At 31.3% G+C, this 24725-nt stretch overlaps 3 protein-coding genes, 1 long non-coding RNA gene and 1 other non-coding gene across 8 annotated transcripts in view; 3 read left to right on the forward strand and 2 right to left on the reverse strand.

Annotated features, from left to right (window-relative positions):
* Nucleotides 1-23649, reverse strand: part of LOC110437783 (uncharacterized) — a 36755-nt gene extending 13106 nt beyond the window's left edge. Inside the window, exons 1-2 of the mRNA XM_088650958.1 lie at nucleotides 23508-23649; nucleotides 264-314 (exon numbers count right to left, since the gene is read on the reverse strand). The gene's annotated coding sequence lies outside the window, so the exon portion shown is untranslated. The remainder of the gene's footprint in view (nucleotides 1-263; nucleotides 315-23507) is intronic.
* The window catches only part of znf1086 (zinc finger protein 1086), an 893143-nt gene that overhangs the window by 439487 nt on the left and 428931 nt on the right, over nucleotides 1-24725 (forward strand). The gene's annotated exons all lie outside the window — the stretch shown is intronic.
* Nucleotides 1-24725, forward strand: part of si:dkey-220a11.5 — a 765979-nt gene that overhangs the window by 31718 nt on the left and 709536 nt on the right. The window lies entirely within an intron of this gene.
* On the reverse strand, nucleotides 1672-8622 carry zgc:194207. Its single transcript, NR_120359.1, is given in 3 exon segments — nucleotides 1672-2457; nucleotides 6649-6724; nucleotides 8576-8622. It is a non-coding gene; the product is annotated as a zgc:194207 (long non-coding RNA).
* On the forward strand, nucleotides 7545-18656 carry LOC147845218 (uncharacterized). Of its 2 annotated transcripts, XR_015943084.1 has the most exons (9): nucleotides 7545-7831; nucleotides 9617-9662; nucleotides 9923-12982; nucleotides 13100-13191; nucleotides 13549-13600; nucleotides 17273-17345; nucleotides 17459-17529; nucleotides 18444-18514; nucleotides 18589-18656. XR_015943084.1 is itself a non-coding variant. In XM_088650888.1 (2 exons), the coding sequence occupies exon 2, from the start codon at nucleotides 9927-9929 to the stop codon at nucleotides 11928-11930; it is 2004 nt and encodes a 667-aa protein (XP_088507014.1). In that variant the 5' UTR covers nucleotides 9583-9662; nucleotides 9923-9926; the 3' UTR covers nucleotides 11931-12069. The 2 variants fall into 2 exon arrangements, 1 of the variants encoding a protein (XP_088507014.1); XM_088650888.1 differs by lacking the exons at nucleotides 7545-7831; nucleotides 13100-13191; nucleotides 13549-13600; ... (2 more) ...; nucleotides 18444-18514; nucleotides 18589-18656 and having other exon boundaries at nucleotides 9583-9662; nucleotides 9923-12069.

Below are 24725 nucleotides of genomic sequence, written 5' to 3' on the forward strand. Positions count from 1 at the left end.
TCAGACTTTCCCCTTAATAATATAATTTCATAAAAGTATTATTTGCAAACTCTAAATAGTGAAATCATATTAGCAGCCAATGACTATCAAAGTACAACATTTCTCATGGTCAAATAAACAGTGCTAATGTTGATTTCAAGTCATACTGGCAGGCTAATTCAGATCAAATATTCAAAGTAACATGGTAAACAATATAGAGTCTATAAATGAACAAATGTGTGAATATAAAACCAACTTTACCTCTATTTTAAAGCTCGCATTACACACTTTTCTGTTTCAAACAAAAGCCCTCGGTTACTGGGAATAAAATAGTACTACCCAGATAGCACACGTACGTCGCGGAGACGTCTTTGAAAGATCGTAACATCTGCTAAACATCGCATTCGATCGAACGTTTTCATTTGTTAAGGAGCCGTCTTCTTGACCTCTATACGCCGTCTATACGACGAATCTTGGACTCCTGAAATTACCGAGGCAAGCTGACAACAGACGCGACCATAGCAGCTTGAACTAGAATGAGGAAATGTCGATGTGTCAAATTAGTTTACTGTCAGAGATGTCACGACGCATGGGGTTTAAGGCAATGTCACTGATAATGTATTTAGCATTCATGACGTTCAAATTTTAAGCTTGATTATTTTTTTATGCCGGTTTTAGTACTGTCTAGTACTGCCAGTTTATTTTATGCACTGCTTCTTTAGTTAGAATAATGAAAACTGTATATGTTCACAGAATTAATAACTATTGAAACTTTTTTTAATAATTTAATTTATTTTCATAAGAAATAAAAATGCAGTACAGCACACACACATCCAAACACACGAACACATTTTGGACCCATCATGCACACAGCCTTATATCTTTTTTTTAGAGTTTTGTTTTTGTTAGATTTCATGATCTATCGATAGGTTGAGTAATGTATATGCAAAAAAATAAATAAATAAAGAACAGCAGTACTCTTACCTGCTTTTTATTGGCCGACAGTGTTATTTTGCTAAAAGCATATACATATAGATACATACACACACATATATATATATATATATATATATATATATATATATATATATATATATATATATATATATATAGTTGCCATTTCAAGTCCAATATACAAGCTTAATAATTTGAGTAACAATTCGGTTAAGGGTGATTAAAAAAAATTGCCATTTAAAGCTGACCCATGCCATGGATTTAAAAAAGTGATGTACTACACAGACAACCCTTTTTCATATTTTGCTCAAAATAATTAAACCTCAAGTGAATAAGCCAAAACCAACAATTGCTAAATTAATTAACAAACAAACCTTGATAATGAAAAGGAAAAAGCCTTTTAAGAAAATGCACTATACAAACTAAATTCAATTTATACTGCCTCACAAAATTCACTAACCTTTGGCAGTTTATACATTGTTGCAAATGAAAAGATTATTTTAAATGATCATTGTGATAGACAATAAAATACTATTATTTACAAGAGAGAAAAAAAGTCTTACAAAATTATCCACAACATTGGCCAGTGAACACATATAATATACGACCGTGCACAGATGTATTTGGTGTTTGTATTGTATGTACAGATGTGCTAAATAAATCAAATTGATAAACATGACTTAACACACTTTTTTTAAAATGAAGTTAAGTAGAAAAGAACTTCCATTTAAGATCCACTTCAGATGTTGAGAATTTATTTTGCAGTACTGTTGTAAAAGCTGATAGCCATGATTGAAACATACACCAAGCTGCCATGAATGCATGCCCAAATTAATCTGCAGATAATTCAAAATCAAGCAGAACAGTTTGTACAAGTTGCTGACAAATTTTGACTTTCCCCATTTGTCATAACCAAATACAACATGTTATGCGATTGTGAGGTAAATAGTCACTCGAATTTGCATCAAAGGGATCATTGACACCAATTAAAATAATTATAATAATTTCAAGAAAGTTTTAATTCAAAATCATCCCATTTACAAGCTGCTGTTGATGCAACTTTGACATTGTCATGCCTCAACTGCACTTTTGTCATGTCAATTGATATAAAAATTGTGTGGCAAGTATGTTGTCACCTTTGATATTACTTTATACAGCATCACAATAATTATGCGCAACAGTCACAACTGCTTGACATTAGTTACTTACTGAAATGGTGCTGAATGACTTGTTTATTTACAATACATAAAACAACATGGCATTTTATACAATTATATTTTAAAATGTATTATTAGAAATTAAAATAAACGGTTCCAGCCTAAAACAATTAACTATTCATGTGTTTTAGGCAACTATTTACAAGCGTTTTGGTGGTGGAAAAGCCATCACCCAATAATTGACCCATAATTTCCAAGGTATTGGGGTGAGATGGTGGCATTTAATCCCTCCTTGAGTGAATCCTTTTCAATTGGTCAATGGTCCTCATTGGAAGTTTGCAGACCCCCCAAAAGTAGTCACTGGACCCTGATAAATAGACAAAAAAATTATTATAGACGGACTGTAACAATATACATTCTGGTAATAAGAGTTTCTACACAAACTTACTGTATTGTTTACTAGTCATAAGCAAATATTCAATGCAGCCAAGTACTAAAACCACATTCAAAATCTGTAAGATTGACATTTGAGTTTTTTTTTTTTTTTTATCTAAACAGGTTATGCAGCTTAATACAGTAAAGGGTCTGTATGAAAAACATTATTAAAACAAATTAATAAACCAAGGTGATTGCAGTAAAACTAATTATTATTATAATTATTATTATTATTATTTTTAATAAACAAATTTACAAAATGTACATGGCCTAAAGTGTAAACTGTGATATGAAAGTCTGTATTACAAAACTTATTTGGGCTGCATCATAGTTATGAGCAGAGCTTCTGTAGCAAGGCCATGTCTAGGGGGCCATTGTCTATAATTCACTTCTGCCGAGATCAGAGAACTTGAAAAACACAGTGAGATTCAGTATGGAAATCTCTCCATCCAAAATTCCTTAAACCTCAATGGACATAAGCTGAGATTTACAGCAGTTATCTGGGCAAATTATGTTGCAAAAAGCATAGAAAACAAAGGCTACAATTTTCATTTTGTCTCTTTTAAAGCATAGACGCAAAAAAATGGCACAACTAAAAAATGAGAAAAAGAAATGAAATACAAATAGTTTGTTACTGTACTTAAGTAGATTTGTTAGGTATCAGTACTTAATTATTTTGACAAATTTTTACTTTTACGCTTTACATTTTTACAAATACCTGTACTTTCTACTCATTACACATGTAAAACAGGTTTGTTACTTTTGTCTTGATGTGTTTTGTGACATGATTCATGTTACTTGTCATTACCCAATTTGAGCCCCTTGCTGATTCATCAATTTATCTTTTTGGTATAGCATACATGCGTGCCGTGCCTGCTTTCCTAACCTATGATCACGTACTGCATGTATGAAGTTTAGCATGAGAAATTCAAGGATGGCTAAGAAAGATGGAGACGGTGACAGAAATATGACTGAAGCCAATTACACCGGATCCATTTAGGTCAATCAGATCATAGGTAAATGAAGCACATTACCAGTTAAACCTGGCTTTTAAATGCTTGAGAAATTGTCCTTTTTCAGCTACTGTGTATGTACTGTACATGCTTTCTCTGATCTTTTAATCTAAAACTACAAAATAAATGTGCAATTTTCTGAACAAAAAATATAATTTATTTCCTTGATTTCTGATTAATTCCCACTTTCTAAATTTACACTCTTACAGTTTTAGCATTATACATATATACACTGTTGATTTTAAAAGTTTAAATATTTTAGAACATCGAAATTACTGTACGTGTATTTTTACGCATGCGATTATAATTCAAAGGATCAAGAATTTATCACACGGTAAAAAAGATAATTTAAAAAGTTTTAAAGGTTGTAATCGCACCTGTGCAGGATTGGGTATCATCTTAATTTTAGCGAAACGGGTTCTTATCAGTTCTGTATTCTGATTCCAATATTTTTTAGGGCATGGAAAAAAGGGAATACATAATTTTTTTCATCTTTTATTCTAGCCACATTTATGCTACAGTAGAAACAGTAGGATGTAACTGTTAAAGGGAAACCTACACCATTGTATGCTGCTTTTTGCATTGAATAGATATAATAAATGTAAAATATCCACAGTACTCTGAAAAAACAAACACTTAAATCAAGGGAACTGCTAAAATCTGCTGCTGTTTGATTATGTTGCCTAGAATTCTGTCTTCACTGTTTGTCCTTTGGGTCAAAATTGGGTTGGCTTCATTAAACTTCAAAAAATAAACCAGGAAATTTATATTTAAGTCTTCAAATCTATTTAATCACAAAGAAACAACCATATCTTCATCACAAACTGAATGTTCATGTTTTCCCTCATCAGTGTGTAGCATTTCATCAGTGTTTACTCAGTGGTCAACACTCTTTTTTTGACTACAGTAAAGGGTGCATTTTTAATGCTAAAATGTACCTGAATAAGTGTGGAAGCTTTTTTAGCAAGACAGTATTCATAAATGTTGAAGCAGGATATTTGGTAACACTACACCATGAATCATTTATTAAACATGAGTTTAATGAATTTACTTTAAGCATGAACTCTACATTAATAACTGTTAGTATCAATTAATAAATAGTTACAAATGCTGTATTCTTGACTTAAGCCCCTTTCAGATTACACGATTTAGGCACGATTTTCTTGACGTAGGGTGTCGCAGGGAATCGGAAACGACAAATGGGCGTCGTGACAAGATTCAATCGTTTCTTCTCGTGAAATGTGGCATAGTTCAACCGATACCATGTCTGCGACCCTTCACGACATCGTCGCAGCAAGTCTAGCATGTTTAATTTTCCCCCATCTTCACGACGAGTTCAGTCACGTGGATGACAACACTGTGCAAATTTGGAGCTCATAATTTCTTGGTTATATCAGTGGGTGCTGCTGTTAATGCGCTGGTCAGGTAATCAAAAAATAGGCTGCATGCATATTTACAGCTTGCTTATGGGTGGGACACGGCTGGATAAGATCAATTATTGGTTGAACAAACTTCTAAAATATTAAGGTGTTTATAGCGGAAAGTGTTTATAGCGGACTTGTTTGGAAGCGCATGAACTCAAATGTTATTCATTATTCTTGTTTATTAATAACTGAACAAAGAATCATAAAAATTAAGTAAAAAAATATAGCAAACTAAATTAGTTTCAAAAATACATTTTTTCCAAGAAAAATATACAAATTACATTTTTGTTTGTATCTCCACTACTCTACTATACAGATGGATGATTTATTTTGCTCAGAGGAAAGGATTTAAGGATTGCTTTAGTGTAATTGTATCACAAATCTCACTTATATATTTGCAAATTTTTAAAAATGTAATTATTTTAAAGATTGTGTACGAGTATATGATTTTTCTTTGCTGATTATGTGCTTTCAATAATCAATCTCTCTCGCGGCAAGTTCAGGCGAGGGATTGTTTATTAATAAACCCATGGCAGGAAAATATACATTTATGGTTTAAAGAAAATGGCTTAATATTAAAAAGCATGTAGCATAGCCAGAAAAGAGAATCTTTGTGTGCATCATAAAAACTGGGAAAGCCTTGTATTGTCAAAATAATGTGCAAAAAAAAAAAAACTGACTCTGCGTAACATTACAGAACAGACTGCAACTTTAGTGATCCCTGGTTTAGGGTATTTGTTTTCTGCTGTTAAAATGTTGGCGTTATTTGACCCATAAGTCAATAGGAGGGTAAATGCAAAAAAAGAAGAAAAAAATAGTGAAATTTAAAGCAAAAGAAAAAAATGTTTCAGACTAAATTAAGTGTTAAATTTAAGAGTGTAAGAACATGACTGGCAGCTGATGGTTGTGAGTTTGTGCCAAGACAATGGAGCAACATTTTAAGTGCTATTGGGATTGCAGAGCTTTAGTATTTGGCTACTTTCCTGCTGAAAATAGGCATTATCAGGTAAAAAATTTTAAAAATGTAATGCAAGTTTTTTTTTTTTTTTTTGTATAAATGTATATATGATGTGCAATATATTTACAAGCATGAAACTAAAACAGGTTATTAGAATCTTTTAACTTGTGTACATGTTTGAGGCCATCCTTCTTTACTTTTTTTTTTTTTTTTTACTTTTTATACTTTACAAAAGTATAATCAATACTTCAAATTTTACCTGACATTTTTAACAGGAGAACTTGTACTTAAGTATGCATGTACTTTTGTTATCTCTGATATTTACTATGAACATACTATATGGAGACATATAACATTTTTGGTTCAGAGTTCTTACATTTGATTCAACAACAAAAAAGCACAGTTTTTTAAATTTTTACAGATATGTTTAGTCTTGATTTAGTCTATATTTATTTTAATTATTTCCAAATGTTACACACACACACACACACACACACACACACACACACACACACACACACACACACACACACACACACACAATCTTTAATATAAGCCCAAAAAAAATAAATTGATTATTTCATCCAACTCTGCAGCTCTAGTTCAAGAAATTTTCATACCCTTAACTGTAACATTTTAAGCCTTATATTGCACATTGAATATGACATTATGTAGCAAGTTATCACGTGATACTAAATCACACACACACACACACAAAAAAAAAGTACCTGATGTCTGTGAAAGAGACTGGTTTTCGAAGAGCGTCTGGATGAAGGGACCACAGCTCAACATCAGAACAGAATTCTGCATGAGACAGGTAAGGATATATTTTTATGTTAATATACGCTAATTCAAAAAATTAAAATCAACTCTCTAGTACATGACCGTTCATTAATTAATGTTTCCATGAATTAAATGTAGGAATTTAGTACTTTTTATGCATTCACAACATTACCAATGATAGGGGAAACATACTTAAGAAACTTAATCAAAAACACCTGAAAAAAATAATAATACAATCAACAAATAATATTTTTCCTGATATCGGAAATTTGCACCCCTAAAATTATTCAAATTATTTGGATATTAAAGATAAACAAATCACATAAAACAATAACCTTTTATATTACACACAAATAAATAATTAATACTGCTTTTGAAGAATGTCCACTTAACATTACGAGAAAAAAACCTGAACATTTATTTGGTAAATGTAATAGTTTTGTACTCACTGTAGCACGTTTCAAGGGTCATTGCAATAATGACATTCTAATATTATGTACAGTGAGTGATGACTTTTCACACTACCAAAAATGTGACAGAACAGCTGAAGAGTTAACAGTAGTAAAGAAATACGTAGAGAATGTGGTGTATGGCATGTAGTTTTTTTATGGACAGATTATTCATTAGTGAAAAACTAGGCCATAATAATAATAATAATAATAATAATGTTGAAAACAGGAATAATACAAAACAACAAAAACATTAGGGTTTCAGCGCTTCACACTTGAACCACTAATAATAATATTAATAATAGGATTAAATAAAAATACATATATTTAACAAATTAATTAATTTCTAACAATTTAGACATTTATATTATACAGGACATTTCTGTTACCCTGCTCAAGTCTGGAAGAGGGTGACACGTAGTGAGGCGATTACGTCACATCACCAACGGCAGTTAGCAAACAGATGACAGAGAGCATCCTCAACGTTTATTTATTTATTTATTTATTTATTTATTTATTACAATAGTTGGCTTTTTAGCTTAAGAATATTCTGTAAATACATTAATTTGTACATACAATCCTGTTCGATCTTGTTCATTCGTGGTTATTCGTTTGTTTACATATTTACGTTTTTTTCCATTGTTTATTCGGTAAAGCTTGGTTCATTTGTCGGTTGTTGGTAAGTATTAGTTTTATTAACGTTAAATGTCAGCCTTCCGACACAAGATTACTTATGTGCCATCCATTCAAGGATTTTTTTGTACCGTAAAACCATGATTATTAGCGCATTTATTAAAAAGTACTTAACGTTACCTGAAAAGCTTAAAATGCGTATCTATTAAAAACAGAAAAACTATGATTACGATGGCATAACTACATCAACCATTTTTATTAAATATGTATTTACTTGTTTATCTATAGTAAACCATGGTAAATAATCGAAATGACGTGGCCCAACTGCAGGCCGGAGCGGGAAAATACTGATTTGTTTGGTCCAACAGCGATGAGAAAAGTAACGCGTGAACGCTGTTGAATGCTTAAGGACGAAACTACGGTCTTTATTAACATGCCATGATTACAGACTCGCTCGAAGGAGTAGGGTCCTGCAAAGTTTGCACAACTTTCAAAAGCAAGCTTATAAATGTTAGTTTTGACAAGTCATTTCAACATATTAAAATATTTTTGTTAGTGGAAAAACTAGTGATCAGCGCCAAATACAGATGAAAACGGCTTATAATATAAGCGTGATCAGCATTTACCATTTTCCCATTCAACAATTTTTACGAACACTGCGTTTACCTATAAAATATATAATTTTCTCCGCAATACCGCATTCCCTGCTTTAACATTACCTCACGTTAGGACCGCACACATTTACTATGTAGGATAAATATGCCATGAAACAAAAAGTAAATTACTTTACCTGTAAAAAGCCGTGGCGTGAAGCTCGTGGAAGTGGTTAATCTTCTTAACATTGGCGTTTGGCATACAGATTTATAGAAAGGCGTATTACTGCCACCTGTTGATAAGGATATGCTTTAAAGTCATGATCATAAACTACTCTCGAGCCATTTAAGTTCTATTATATAAAACAGTGTCAACGATTTAAATATCAAATTAAATCCAAATTAAATTAAATATATTATCCTGTAGCCATTCGCCTAAAACATTAAACAAATAAATCTCCTGGGAACTTTCCTCAAGATCAGCGAACAGTAACAAATCTTTGAATATAGAACAATCTTCCATGACTTATATTAAGAATAACATTAGTAACAATTGTTAGGAGATTTTTTTTATCTGCATAGTTTAGAATACATAACCCTCCCTAGACCTCTGGTTTCAAACCCCACAACTCAACCCATATCTTAGTAAAAAATAATAAAAATAAATAAATAAATAAATAGGTTGATCTTAACTTCCTTCAAATTTTGTTATGATAACAATTTGTCTCCTGCAGTAAAGGGTTCACCAAGAAATGAAAATTAACTCAGTATTTACTCTCTCTCAAATTTCAAGTTTACATTTTTTTGTTGGACACAGAAAAAGTTATTTTGAAAAAAGCTGAAAACCTGTAACCATAGATTTCTATGGCAGGAAAACAAATACAAACGAAGGCAATGGTTACAATTTTCCAGCTTTCTTCAAACTATCGTTTTTTGTAATCAACCTAAAAAATAACATCATACAGGTTAAAAAAAGTGAATGGTGAGTAAATGGTAATAAAATTGTAATTTCTAGCATAACTGTAACTTTAAATTTTGGGCAAGATAAAAAACAAAAAAAAAACTTTTAATTTTAAAGAATAGCAGAATATAGGCATTCTTAAGGAGTTTAGTTCTTATTTAAACAAATTTTACTCCATAAAAGTGATTACACATTTATTTAGCTTTGTTATATTATTTCTAGGCATTATAAGAACGACGAAACTGACCTTACCAATTTATCTCTTTTCTAATTACAGAGTTTTCCTGACAACTACATCAAAAGCTCACACACTCAATAATAAGGTATGTGTAATTTGTCTTTAAGAAAGTAGTTCCAAATTCCAATCTTGGGGATCCATAACATTGCATATTCTGGTTGTCTATCATCTATTAATCTCCATTTAATTTAACAAGCTTAAATTTTATAATGAGTTCAATTACATGTAAAAGCTATATCCAGAGTATGTGATGTAAGGATCTACAAATACTGCATTTGAAAAGCACTGTATGTAGTTGGCTTTGCACGTTAGGGCAATGCATTTTTTTGTGTGTTAATATCTCAGAGCCATGGATTGCAAAAAACAGTCTTACTGGACACTGCGAAGAAAAGCCAAAGCCAAGGTGGACAAACAGCTTCAATCAATGGATATGTTATCAGCATCACCGTTGAGGGATGAGTATGATGGCACAGATACAAGCAGCACTGTTGAAGATGATACTGACTTCATGGACTGTTTGTCTTATGTTGATGCACCTGAATGCAGCAACATCATGGCAAGTGCATCATTCATTAGTCTATCTGACTCAGAGTCGGACTCTGATGCAGATACTGAATTGCATTCAAGTTCTCTTAACGACGACTTGGCAAGTTGGGCAACAGAAAACAAAATAACACACGTGGCACTAAATTCCTTACTCAGCATCCTTCGAAATCATAATCTGAGTCTTCCTAAAGATGCAAGGACGTTATTAGGAACAGTGCGTTCAAAAAAACAAATGCAAAATAAAGCTGGTGGCCAGTACTACCATTTTGGTTTACTGGAATCCATTTCAGGGGTCCTCTATGACAACAAGGACATTTTGAGGAACACAACAGATTTGAAGCTCCAGGTGAGCATTGATGGTCTTCCTTTATACAAAAGTTCATCAACTCAATTCTGGCCCATTCTTGGCAAAGTACAAAACTTGGTGCAGGAGGAGCCTGTAACAATAGGGTTATTTTGTGGTGACAGCAAACCAAGCTCCCTGGACGAATACCTCAAAGACTTTATCTCTGAAATCAAAGAGTTAGGAAATGGATTTGAATTTGAAGGACTGAAGTTAACAGTCAAGCTTACCTCTATGATCTGTGATGCACCTGCACGTGCATTTCTGAAAAAAGTGAAAGGCCATGCAGGTTACCATGGATGTGAAAAGTGCATACAGGATGGTGTGTACCTGGAGAACAGGATGACATTTCCTAGAACTGACATGCCTCTAAGAAATGATGAGAGCTTTAGAAATAAGACTGACATAGACCACCACCATGGCACCTCACCTCTGGAGGAAACCTCCCTGGACATGGTTTCTGGATTCCCCCTTGACTACATGCACCTTGTGTGCCTTGGTGTCATGAGGCGGCTTCTACACCTTTGGCTTCGACTGGGCCCTCTAACTTGCAGGCTGTCAGGATTTCAAGCATCTGTGCTGTCAGAACGGTTAGTCAGTGCCCAGAAGAACGTGCCTGTAGAATTTGCACGCAAACCAAGAGCAGTCAGAGAAATAGATCGATGGAAGGCAACTGAGTTTAGGCAATTCTTACTGTACACAGGCCCTGTGATGCTAAAAGACCTGCTCACCACTGAAGCATACAAAAACTTCCTGCTGCTTTTTGTGGGAATCTTCATCCTTTGCAATGACAGCCTAATTGGTGATCACATTGACTATGCCAATGATATTCTCCGACTGTTTGTGACACACTTTGGACAGCTATACGGTCCAAAATTTCTGTCTTATAACGTCCACTGTCTTGTCCATCTGGCAGAAGATGCAAAACACCATGGTGTCCTTGACAATTTCAGTGCGTTCATTTACGAGAATCACCTTAACAAGCTGAAGAAACTTCTACGAAAACCTTCATGTCCGTTAAGTCAAGTCGTGAGAAGGTTCTCAGAACTGCACACCTGTAACAAAAAAAGAGACAAAAACAAGGCACCAGTGCTCAGAAAACCGCATGCTGCTGGCCCTCTACCGGAGTCATTTGTTGGAGCTTCACAGTTCAAAGAACTACAAACAGAGTCATACACTCTGAAATTGGACCAGGCAAACCGTTTTGTCTACATTAATGGAAAGGTTTCAAAGCTAGAAAACATATTTTCAGAAAATGATGACATTTACGTGACCTACACTACCTTCAGCAAACATGAACTCTTTTTTGACTATCCCCTTCCATCCTCCGCACTTGGCATCTACCAAGTTGATGTCATCTCAGGACCAGTCCAGCTCTGCAAAATTGAGAACATTGAGGCAAAAGCTTTCCTAGTCCCTTGCGGCAGTTATTTTGTTTCAGTTCCACTTTTACACACAAAATAATTCCCTATACCAATTTTTTTTTTTACCTTTTTTTATTTTAATATATACTGTATAGTGCAGTGTGTATAATCATCATGCAAGATGATATTTATTCAAGAGCATTTTGTAAATTCCAAACTTCACTCACAACTATAACCAATATATATTTTTATACGAAGGCAAGAAGTGAAAAACGCTTTATTTAAATGTGTACTATTATTTAGCAAGTTATTAAAATTGACAATTATTAAAAAGGATGCAATGCTAATTAAATAAATAATAAAATTAATAAAATGCTACATAAAATGATAAGTCCGAAAACAATGGTTCAAAAATGTTTATATAGTCATTACTTTTTCATTACAATTTTGAATTTCTTTACACAAGTTCTTGCATTAGGTAACTCTTTATTTTGATGGTCCATTTAAGTATTAGTAGACTGTCTGCTCAGTATCTGTTGATACTGCTCCTTCAACAGACATTTAACTGGCTATAAGAAACTTTGCAAGTACATGTCAACTTACACTAACCCTAACCCCAACTTAACAGTCTGCTTATAATCTTCTGAAAATTAGTTGACATGTAGAGAACTTAAATTCAACTAACTGACTAATGAAATACAGTGTGACTTACATTGTACTTTTTTCACTTCCAGTCTTGACGGACAATTATATAACAATTATAAATGATTAATACAAAAATACTAGTGGTTAAGATTGATGTTTGGAATTGGTAAAATGTGCTTAAAAATACAATCTAAATATTAACTTGCATAATAATTTTGCACAAAATGTAGTTTGTGTATTTGCACAAAAACAACTCAAATTTAATTATTCAACGTTATGGGGGCCTAGGTTCTTGCAGTTTTAAAAAAACAAAAATGTACCTCTTGGTGGAGCTCCTTCATGAAGAAAGTACCGGATCTGTAGCAAAGTTTTAGTACTCAGAGGGTCACTCATGGTAGCCTCTATACAAAAAGATAGACAGGATATTGAAGAGTGTCCGGTTGATGGAGGCACCACAACCAGAAAAAGGTTGGACCAAGCATCAGGCCAGAATTCCACATGAGTTGGGTAAGCAGGATGAGACACATTGTAAATAAACATTACACAAAGAATAAAATCAATAATTTGTGATGTTCCATAGACTAATACTTTCATGAATTTAGTTACATACTTTGTTTCTTTCAGCATCTTTTGACAAGATTTCCCAAAAATGAATACAATCTTGGTACACTTCCAATATCTCTGAATCTGAAATATCTGCAAAAAAAAAATCCCAAGTAAGTTGCCAAAGTACACGTTGCTTTTAAATGTAAATTCAAAAGCAAAAGAACAGCAACATTTAGTATTTTTAAGTAACAAAGATAAATATATTTAATTATAATCTTGAATTCAGCATTAGTTTTCACATCACAATCCCATTTTAATATCAGGTATATTTAGTTTCAAATGTATCAAATGTACAATCATAGCTTGAAGATTACATTCTAAGGAATAGCCACAAATAACTTTAATTTGCTAATTAGAAGCAACAACACCTAAGCTTTAAAAATCTGTGTAGTAAAAAGTAATATGTTTATGTGAGATATAACATCTATAAATCAGTTTTAACAGCATTTGTTCATGACCACCAACAGATTGCGGAAAAGCAACAGCAGGCCTGTTTTGAGACCTTCTCCACGTGTCAAGGTAACTGGCTCTTCATGAATACTACAAACTGTAATAGCTGTAATCTCACAGCATTCATAACAACTCAAAAGACCAGGACAGGCTGGTTCAAGTTTTTGATGTCTGAATAGGCATCACAGACCTACAGTTACTACACTGTTATAAGTAAAAACTGAACTGAACTTAAACACTAAAACTGAACTACCCTGATCCAGCTACTATGACCACTTATGTGAAGCTGCTTTGACACAATCTACATTGTAAAAGCGCTATACAAATAAAGCTGAATTGAATTTAATTAAATGTAATATTCTGATCATATTTTTTACATTTAACCTATTCCAATCTTAGCTAACAATAAATATGAATACATTCCTTTTCTTAAAGCATCTTATACAGGAATTTTTAATGATGCTGAAAAAAAAAACTTTGAGATTCAGATTTTATTACAATACATGTTTACTAGATAGATTATACTTGTGGTCAGCTTAAATTGCAATTCAAAGGCTTAACTATGTTAATTAGGCAATTAGGGTAATTAGGTAAGTCATTGAATAACAGTGGTATGTTTTGTAGACAATTGAAAAAAAAAAAAAGCTTACCGCTTATTGCTAATATGATTGACCTTAAACGTGTTTAAAAAAAAATCAAAGTTATATATATATATATATATATAAATATATATATATATATATATATATATATATATATATATATATATATATATATATATATATATTAGCCCAAAAAAAACTAATGACTTTTATCAGAAGAAAAAATATTATATGAAATACTGTGAAAAAATCCTTGTTCTGTTAAACATCATTTAGCAAATATTTAGCAATTAGCAATTATTTAGCATTTAGCAATTATTAGCCCCCCTTTGAATTTTTGTTCAATTGTAACAGATTCAGGAAATTTTCACAGTACGTCTGATGTTTTTTCTACTAGAAAAAAGTATTATTTGTTTTATTTCAGCTACAATAAAAGCAGTTATTAATTTTTTTAAAAACCACTATGAGGACAAAATTATTAGCCCCTTTAATCTATATTTTTCTGATAGTCTACAGAACAAACCATCACTATACAATAACTTGCCTAATTACCCTAACCTGCCTAGTTAATCAAATTAACCTAGATAAGCCTTTAAATGTCACTTTAAGCTATATAGAAGTGTCTTGATATCCCGTCAAATATTATGGACTGTCATCATGGCAAAGATAAAATAACTCAGTAAACAGAGATGAGTTATTAAAACTATTATGTTTAGAAATGTGTGGAAAAAAATCTCTCCATTAAATAGAAACTGGGGAGAAAAATAAACGGGGGCAAATAATTCAGGGGGGCTTATAATTCTGACTTCAACTGTATATACACATACAGGGCTTGACATTAACAAACAAACAGGGCTTTTGGTGATGAAAAGTTAATGTCAAGCCCTGTATTTATATGTATATATACAGTTGAAGTCAGAATTATTAGCCCCTGAATTATTCGCCCCCCTGTTTATTTTTTTCCCAATTACTATTTAACAGAGATATTTTTTCAACACATTTCTAAACATAATAATTTTAATAACTCATCTCTAATAACTGATTTATTTTATTTTTGCCATGATGACGGTAAATAATATTTGACTAGATATATTTCAAGACACTTCTATACAGCTTAAAGTGACATTTAAAGGCTTAACTAGGTTAATTAGGTTAACTAGGCAGGTTGGGGTAATTAGTCAAGTTATTGTATAACAATAGTTTGTTCTGTAGACATTCAAGAAAAAAAATAGCTTAAAGGGCTATTAATTTTGTCCTTAAAATGGTGTTTAAAAAATAACTGCTTTTATTGTAGCCAAAATAAAACAAATTATACTTTCTCCAAAAGAAAAAAGAAGAAAAATTCAAGGGGGGGGCTAATAATTCTGACTTCAACTGTATATGTATATACACACACGTGTATGTATGTATGTATGTATGTATGTATGTATGTATGTATATATATATATATATATATATATATATATATATATATATATATATATATATATATACATACATACATACATACATATATATATATATATATACATACATACATACATACATACATACATATATATATATATATATATATATATATATATATATATATATATATATATATATATATGTACATATATATATATATATATATATATAAAGAGTTCAGATGCAAAAATCTCGTGTCGTCTGAATTTTTGTTCTAAAATTTACATTTTTCTCAGGACCCTATGTTTGTGTTAATTTATTTCACTTTAAAGTCTATGAAAATAACATATTATTTGCCCTAAAAGTGGATTTACTGAACATACACACAGAAGCTAGAGAAAAATGTCCACTTTAGGTGAAAATATAGAAATATATATAGGGTCCCAAAATCCAGGTGTGAAAAACTTGTTGCATCTTTCCCAAAAAGACTCATGACTGTATTACATCAAAAGAGTGCTTCTACTAAATACTGAGCAAATGGTCTGAATACTTAGGACCATGTGATATTTCAGTTTTTAATTTTTAATAAATCTGCAAAAATAAAAAAAAAATAAAAAAAAATTAAAATCTGTTTTGCTGTCAATATGAGGGGCTGTGTGTACATTGATTAAAAATATATATTTATATTATATTTAAATTATATAAATATATTTTTATGGTCCCAAAAAAAAAGAAACAGATTTAACCCACAATTAAAAACAAAAAATATATATTACATGGCTAGGAGAAAATGCAACACTAGTTCTTTTTTTAATTGAGGTGAGAAACGCTCATAGGAAGATTGAAGTCACAAAAAATGGCTGAGAAGAAAATATTATTCTGAAATAAGATTGCAATAATTAAGGTGAATAGTTAGGTTTAAATCATTATGAAACCCAGCTCGCCAGTGCCAACACAAATACAATGTGTCAGCTTCTGTGTCAAAACGACAAAATTTGACTTAATGTATCAATTGTACCCACGTAAAAATAATCACAAGCAGGAGTGTTGCAAAATACACTGAGACATTTATAGGCATAGGTTAGGAGCTAAAAGGACATGCACCATGCCATTTGTATCGGTTTTTAGTTTTTAGTGTTTATTTTAAGTTAAGTTTCCATCCATCTTGAAAAATTCCTCTGATTGATCATTAGAACAGTTAGGTTTAAAAGCATCAGGAACCCTAGAGTTACCAGCAAGTACAATGTGTCAGCTTGTGTCAAAGAATGATACGATGAATGACACAATTGGATACAATGTGTCTAAGTGTACCCACTGAAAAATAACCACAAGCTGAAATAGACCGAGACCATTGTAGGTATAGGTTGAGAACTGATCTAGAAGGACCAGCACCACTTCCTCTTGTAACTCTTAAAATATATTATGTTCCAGAATCTGGCAGTAAGTTATCAGAGTTCATTTAAGTCCATCTCTCATATTCTTACATTTTAATCTATTTATTGTTAGTACCAGCAAAAACCATGACTCCCTGTCAATAGAATAAATATATGACCAGATATTGACTTGCATAATAATTATGCACAAACTGTATGTTCCATGATGTGCTTATTCTGTCCAAAATTGCATGCCTCTTTAAAGACTGAATCTTCATTGAACCAGGTATTTGAAATTGAAAATGTCGTCTAACTTTTCATAATTCCAAAGAAAATAATTGCAGTTCTATCTCCAGAAGTACCTGTGAGGTTCTGCCAGGAAGTGGAGCCACAGGACACTTGGGATAAACCTCAACCTGAAAAATCAAGGTAAAAAAATGAAATGTATAATAATAAATCAATCAGTATTTTAAATAAGAAATCAGAAGGACAATTGGTGCACATACTCACACTACTTCAACATTTTCTGTACAACCCAACAGAGGACACGTTTTCTATGCTCAGGCATTTCAAACGAGACAGAGCACCACATAAGTTGTTTGTCTCACTTCAGGTAAATACTTCAGCATTTCATTTGGCTGTATTGTAAAAGAAATGTCCAGACTGTAAACCTAAAGCTGTATGTTAGACCAGACTGTAAAACTAAAGCTAAATAACAAACAAGAGAACACAATTTAGTTATAACAGTAGAAAAAGTACCATCTTAATGTCAAGAAAGATCATGCCCATATTGGAATCTGTTGCATTTAGATATATGCAAATTAAATATATGTCAAACAAGTTCCTATTTGGATTTTACAAAAAAAAAAAAAAAAGAAAAAAATATATATATATATATATATATATATATATATATATATATATATATATATATATATATATATATATGCAATATACAATTTGAAATATTGCAAATATGGCTGGGCTGCTTCTTATATTTAGTTTCAACTATTGAAATTACAAATAGTTACAGATATGTTTACACACACACACACGTGTGTATACACACATATATATATATATAAAAATTGCTCAGCATATACGAGTAAACCCCTTTTGAATATGAATAATGTTATCTATTTTTCAGTGAATAGAGTATATATTTTGGTTAAATAAACAAATGTTTATAGAGTTAAAGAGTTTTATTAAACAATTATATCCATTAAAGTAAGAGTTTGGTCACCTAAATACTTATATATGCTTGATTAAAACATTACAATTAACAAAAATAAAAAAAATTATTAAATTATACAGAGAAAATCCTAAACACATTTATTGCAATTATATATATTTATATATATATATATATATATATATATATATATATATATATATATATATATATATTTTTTTTTTTTTTTTTTTTTTTTTTTGTATATATACATATTTTTATATATTTTGTATATATTGTATATATACATACATACAAAAAATACAACTTACCAACTTGACCTTTCTCAACACCAGCTTTTCCAGTGAGCATGTCTGATGGAAATGAGCAAGAGGATGCTTTGGGGACCACACATTGAGCTATTGGGGTACAACAACCTTCATTAGAGCAAACACAGCAAATTAGTGTGTAATTAATAACATGGTAATGTTACATTTTCAGTACAATCCCTTAGAAGTCACAACCTCTGAACTGAAAACCTCAAGTACCCACCAGGCTAGAGCAAAGAGTAAGTCATTTGTATTTTTTAATAGACAGTTACTTCTCATGAATAATTATTATTATGTTTTATACATGTGAAGCTGTGAATTACTCCACTTACACCAATGTTAACAATTAACATGTTAAAACTAATCTTTGCATTTAAAATCAAATTGATTGCAAAAGCTAATTAAATATCATGTGTAAATTGTGACTAATAATTATGACAGTCTTATAATTCTAACATTTTTAAAAAACTTTAATGTGAATATACTGTAGATTAACATTAGATAATGTTGAGGTAACCATAAACTGAAGTATTAAAAAAATTTGCTTGCAAGGACCTACCTACTGTGTTGAGCTGTGCAGAGGGCAATATTGGAGAAGCTTAATGAGCTGGACATGAAGATTAACCATCTAACTTCAGTGGTCCAGTCTCTTGCTTCGGCCAAGTGTTCAAATGGTGGTGGACATTGAGGATTACATCTTTCCTATTGAAACAATGGAAGACCTTGAACAACTGGAAAAGGCAATTAGCCGAAAATCCAATGATGGAAAAGATGGTACGAATATTTAGGATTTTACAGCTGTTGTGAAGTAAATCATGTCTATTACATGGCCGGTTTCACAGACAACACTTAATTTGCACTAACATACCTTACAAAATCTCATTGCCATCGTTCTGTTATAAGATGCACTCCAGTATTGTTTTCTTGAATTTTTTCACATGCATTTTTATAAAAGTAGTTTTAACATCTTACATTAAGAATTAGGCTCATCCCTGTCTGTAAAACTGGGCCATAATGCACTGTAAAGATTTAATATCATCTTTTATTTTTAAGATAAAGAGGTTATCCATCAGAGGAGGACAAACTCTAAAAATTTAGAGTTATGGCGTATTTGCTCCAAAGTGTTCGTTCCAGTAGCCAAACAGCTCAACTGGTGTGGAGGAGAAAAAAAGAGGACTAAAAAACACAAATATTGGGACACTTGTGATAGGTACGTCAAATGTCTTACAATGAACAGTTTAGGCAATCATTTTAAAGATGGAACTGTCATTACATCTTTATAAGCTTATATGAGCTAGCACATGCTGTTCAAATATTGTAAAATTATGTTTAATACACAAGAGTGTTTTAGAACTGTTGATTCTTGTATAGGGCTGGGCGATTAAACATTACATCAAAACCTTGATTAATTTAACACTTCACTTCCTTTTCAAATATTGAATCATTGTTATTTTCAAAGTATTATCTTTTGTACTTAATCAAATTGCATTTATTTATTTCAATTCATTTAATTTTTACATATCAGTTTTTGTTTTACTTTCAGTTTAAAAACTTGTATATCTTGGAAATTAGGAAATAATAATAAAGCGTAAAAAGTACATCATAATGTGAAAAAATGTGTGCGCTTCACTTTACGAAAAGAGAGCTATATACATGTTATGTGCTAATTGGAAAACATAAAAAAATATCAGTCGATTTGATTATTAATATACGCTGAAGAAACGTGGGTAATGCTTGACACATTAGGTCATACAACAATCAAAAATAAAACAAACTATTGCTTTTAATGATCTGTAATGCCTCTGAATATTAATCACAATGCCTGCGATCGCTTGAGCTTTGCTGAGGTAAAAATGTGGAACCTAAGCATTGGTGTTAGAATCACCACGTGGGGAATTATTTCGGTTATGGATAGGTTATTAATTAATCTCCCAGCCCTACTGTATATGTGCACTTTTACAATATGCATTCTTTTACATCCAATTTGTCGTATGATCTCTAAGAAATTTAAAGAACAGATTCTTCGTAATTGAAAAGGCACTATTAATCCACTTGATGCTCAGTCAGTCATCGCAACATGTTTAAACCTAGCTTTGTTCGTTTAAATAAAGTTATTACCTTATTAAATTTACTAAAACAAAACGGAATAAATATATTACTGACCACACATATCCATAACAATGAATCAGACTACGTACCTCAGTTTTCCTGCGGGGACTGGCGGCGACGAAGTTCCACGTGCTCACTGTGATGCTCTTTAGGAAACCATGCGCACTTGCGCAATGATGAAGTTTCGAACACAAAAGAGTCGGTTCCTCGAATTTGACCACTTGTCCAAGTACATACTAATGCAAGTACTGTTGTTGGTGTTCTTTTTTTTATTTATTTTATGAGGACGTTGTGGTTATCTTATAATAAATAGGCGGACTTAAGCTTTTGCACCTCTATTTAACATTAATTCTTTGAAGCAATGTTTTCATTTATTTGAGAGTAACATCTGAAGAATATTATATTGATTACATGAGAACGGTGAATCATTATCGGATAGCAAAGTCTAAAAATATTTACAATCTAAGTATTATTTCAAAATCACTGGAAATTAACAGCAACCAATCAAAAGTAGGCTAAAATAGTGTTGAAACTGGTGTTAACAGATCATTAACAAAATACATAGATTGTTCAGCTTGATTTAATGATAAAAAATGTATATGATTTAAAATACTATTAAATAAAAAAATGCTGTTTTTTTTGTTTGATTTGCAATTTGTCAGTTTATTATAGGTAATTATTTTTTATAATTTATTATTTCTATTGAAAAAAAAGTTTTTTTAAGAAGGTGTTTCATTTATTATAATTTGTATCAGTTATCTATAAATTAAACAAGATGAACGAATAGCAATTAAGGATTGAGAAGTGAAGACCGCTTATATTCAGCTAAACCAAACAGACAAAACACAAACTGTTAAAAAATAAATATTCAAGAGTAATGTCTTATTATTAACTGCATAACCAAACATAAAACAGTAGATTGGCTTATTTTTTTAAATTGATTTTCCTGTAAAAACAAAATCATCCATCGTGCCAGCATAGTTCCATTTTGATTTATGTCGTTTGAACAAGGACATGCTTTCTAAATCTATTTTCAGCACTGAAATCGCGCGTCTGATGGGCATTTTACTTTGTGAACTTTGTTCAGAAAAATGCTTGAAGAAAGAGACACTGTGTGGATATTTATAAAGATAAAATGCTTATTGTAATGTAGTGGCTACTCCACTGCATTTTACTTTACAACCACCCTGGGGTTTCTCAAAATCATTGGACAAATGAGACAGTTAAATGTAATTTCAGAATTAAAACACAGAATTGCCGTTATATCGTCCAGCGATTTGTTTCTCGTTTCAGCGAACATTCGCAAGCATAGTCGCAAAATCGCAATAATCTTGTGTGGTTCTTAAGTTTGTTTATTACGATCAAATAATTTTCAAAGCAGTTTCTAAATTCAGTTCTAATTTCCAGCAAACGAATAAATTAGGAAAATCAATGCAATATGGTCAAAAATGAGATTTATATTCAAGCACACATGCTTCCTATGCGACACGCGATGCTTGACCTCTGTAAATCCCGACAGGTGAACGAATAAACAAAACATATTCATAAATACATAGAGAATATATGACAACAAATATATAACAAATAATAATAATAGTAATAATAATAATACGATAACAACACTAAACAAATGTGGTCATGAAAAAAATTAAGAGCACTCGGAGGTGAAGGCTGAAAAACGAATTTTTAGACAATCATATCCTTTTTCCTTCTTCTTCTTCTTATTAGATTTTTAATTATTATTATTATTATGCAATCAAATGCAATAATTGTGATGGTGTGTATTAATTTTGGTTGGTAAAATAACTTTTTTTATTCTTTAACAGGTGCAGCTGAGGAACCCCGTGCTTCCGTCTTCAACAAGGCAGAAACAGAAAACATTTTAAAGACTTCCTCCGCTTGGCCCCAGAAAGAATGGACTCTTAAGCGACTTTAACTTTAAATGTGTTTTGTTTGGTTCTGAAAAATATAAATTATAATAAATTCTAATATAATATAATATTAAATAATATAATTTAATGTATAAAATAAAATTATATAATATAATATATTCTAATATAATATAAAATAATAAAATATATAATATAAAATAATATAATATATTCTAATATAATATAAAATAATATTATAAATATATAATATAAAATAATATATTATAATATTAAATAATATATTCTAATATAATACAATATAGTATAAAATAATGTAATATAATATAACATGAAATAATATAATATATTCTAATATAATATAATACAATATAATATAAATTATAAAATAATCTAATATAAAATAATCTAATTTAATATAAAATATTGTAATATAATATAAAATAATCTAATTTAATATAAAATATTGTAATATAATATAATATAATTTAATATAAATAATATCATATAAAATAATTTTATATAATATAATATAATATAATATAATATAATATAATATAATACATTTCCCAGTGATGGGTTGCGGCTGAAAGGGCATCCGCGTAAAACATATGCTGGATAGATTGGTGTTGCATACCTGTGGCGACCCCAGATTAATAAAGGGATCAAGCCGAAAAGAAAATGAATGATTGAATGAATGAATGCATGATTGAATAATAAAATTCTACAAATGATTCCTTAGCCGTTGTGTCATTTCATTTTGAGTGAAAAATACTTGAGCTTATCATCTATGTGTAGACGGATGTATAATCAGTGTAACTGCAACTGTTATTTATAGCCGTTTTCATGAGGGGATGTCTAAATAAAAATAATAAAAAAACGACGTCTATGCTACATAAATAAGATGTCTCACAGATATAACATTCTAGTAATGAACATCTGCGATGCATCGCATAGACGTTGTTTGAATGTCTGACAAGGACGTCTATACGACGTTTTCCCGATGAGCAAACGACCTAAATAAGACGTCTCCCAGATGAAACCGCGGATGTCCAGCAGACGTCTCTGCGACGCATGTGTGCTATCTGGGTACACTGTATAAAGGGTTAAAATAATATTTCCAACAGCAGGTACATAATTTAGCATCGGATGAAAAACCTGAAACTTTAATTAAATCGGGTTATATCCGTAAACATTTAAAAACACAAACCTTTCTCCAGTTGAATCAAAGCGCTGAAGCGGCGCCACCTGATGACGTCACACACCACGCCAAAATAAAAGTCTTTTTTTATAGCTTTTTTGCCACTTACTGTTGCAGTCATGACTTATTGATACATTTCTCCCTTGTTTTCACTCTATACTATTTCTGCTCTCTCTCTCTCTCTCTCTCTCTCTCTCTCTCTCTCTCACATTTCACATTTTAGGTGCTTTATGGGCATGACAAATAACTGTACATTCATATTGCATACGTACAAACAAGACAGTAGTGCAAACAAATATGGATATAAAATATAATACAGAAAAAACACAGAAATAAATAAAATAAAAATAGATTAATAAAAATAAAAAGATTGATAAAATAAAAAATATTAATAAAAATTAAAATAGATTAGATCTCTCTCACAAACACACACTTTAGTATTTAAAGTTGATCAAAGTTTTTAATCTAAACATTTTAAGACAATTTTGAGAAACTTATTTTAATCCAGTTCATGATGACTTGCATGTCTACAACACATTACTTCCTATTAATATCTGAATCCAAATCTCATCCTCATAATTATGACCCCTTATTTTCTTTTCTATTTTTACAACTTTATAGGCCTATATAGTGTTTCTTATTGTTTCAAATGAATTGTCATCTCTTATTAGCTGTGTTCCACGTTTTCTGCCATTCTTTAGCAATATCTTCAGTAATAATATTTCATTTACCCTTACTACCTGTTTGAGTTTCTTCTGCTGAATGCAAATGAAGAGAATAGGCTATAGGGTCAAGAAGCAGCCACTACATGGTTCAACAGCTCCTACTTTGGGCATGGCTGCTTTTTTTCAACATTTTCTGGCACTCAAAATGTTCTTGGAACTCGATTACAATTGAACCACTAAAGCCACGTCACAGGTTTTGACAATGTTTTTGGTTACTTTTCCAGAAAAACCACTGTCAAAACCTTTGAGCATCTCTGGACTCTTGCTGTCTATGACAGATGAGGGAGCTCTCTGATTTCATCTAAAGTGTCTTCATTTGCGTTCTGAAGATGACCAAAGTTCTCAGGGGATTGAAACAAAAGGTAGAGGGACAATCGTTCTCGAG

This window comes from Danio rerio, chromosome 4 (assembly GCF_052040795.2).
Source record: "Danio rerio strain M-AB ecotype USA chromosome 4, GRCz13ab, whole genome shotgun sequence".
Lineage (NCBI taxonomy): Eukaryota > Metazoa > Chordata > Actinopteri > Cypriniformes > Danionidae > Danio > Danio rerio.

Coding starts and splice junctions, on each gene's coding strand:
- LOC147845218 (XM_088650888.1), top strand. CDS start 9,927: ATGGATTGCAAAAAACAGTCTTACTGGACACTGCGAAGAAAAGCCAAA.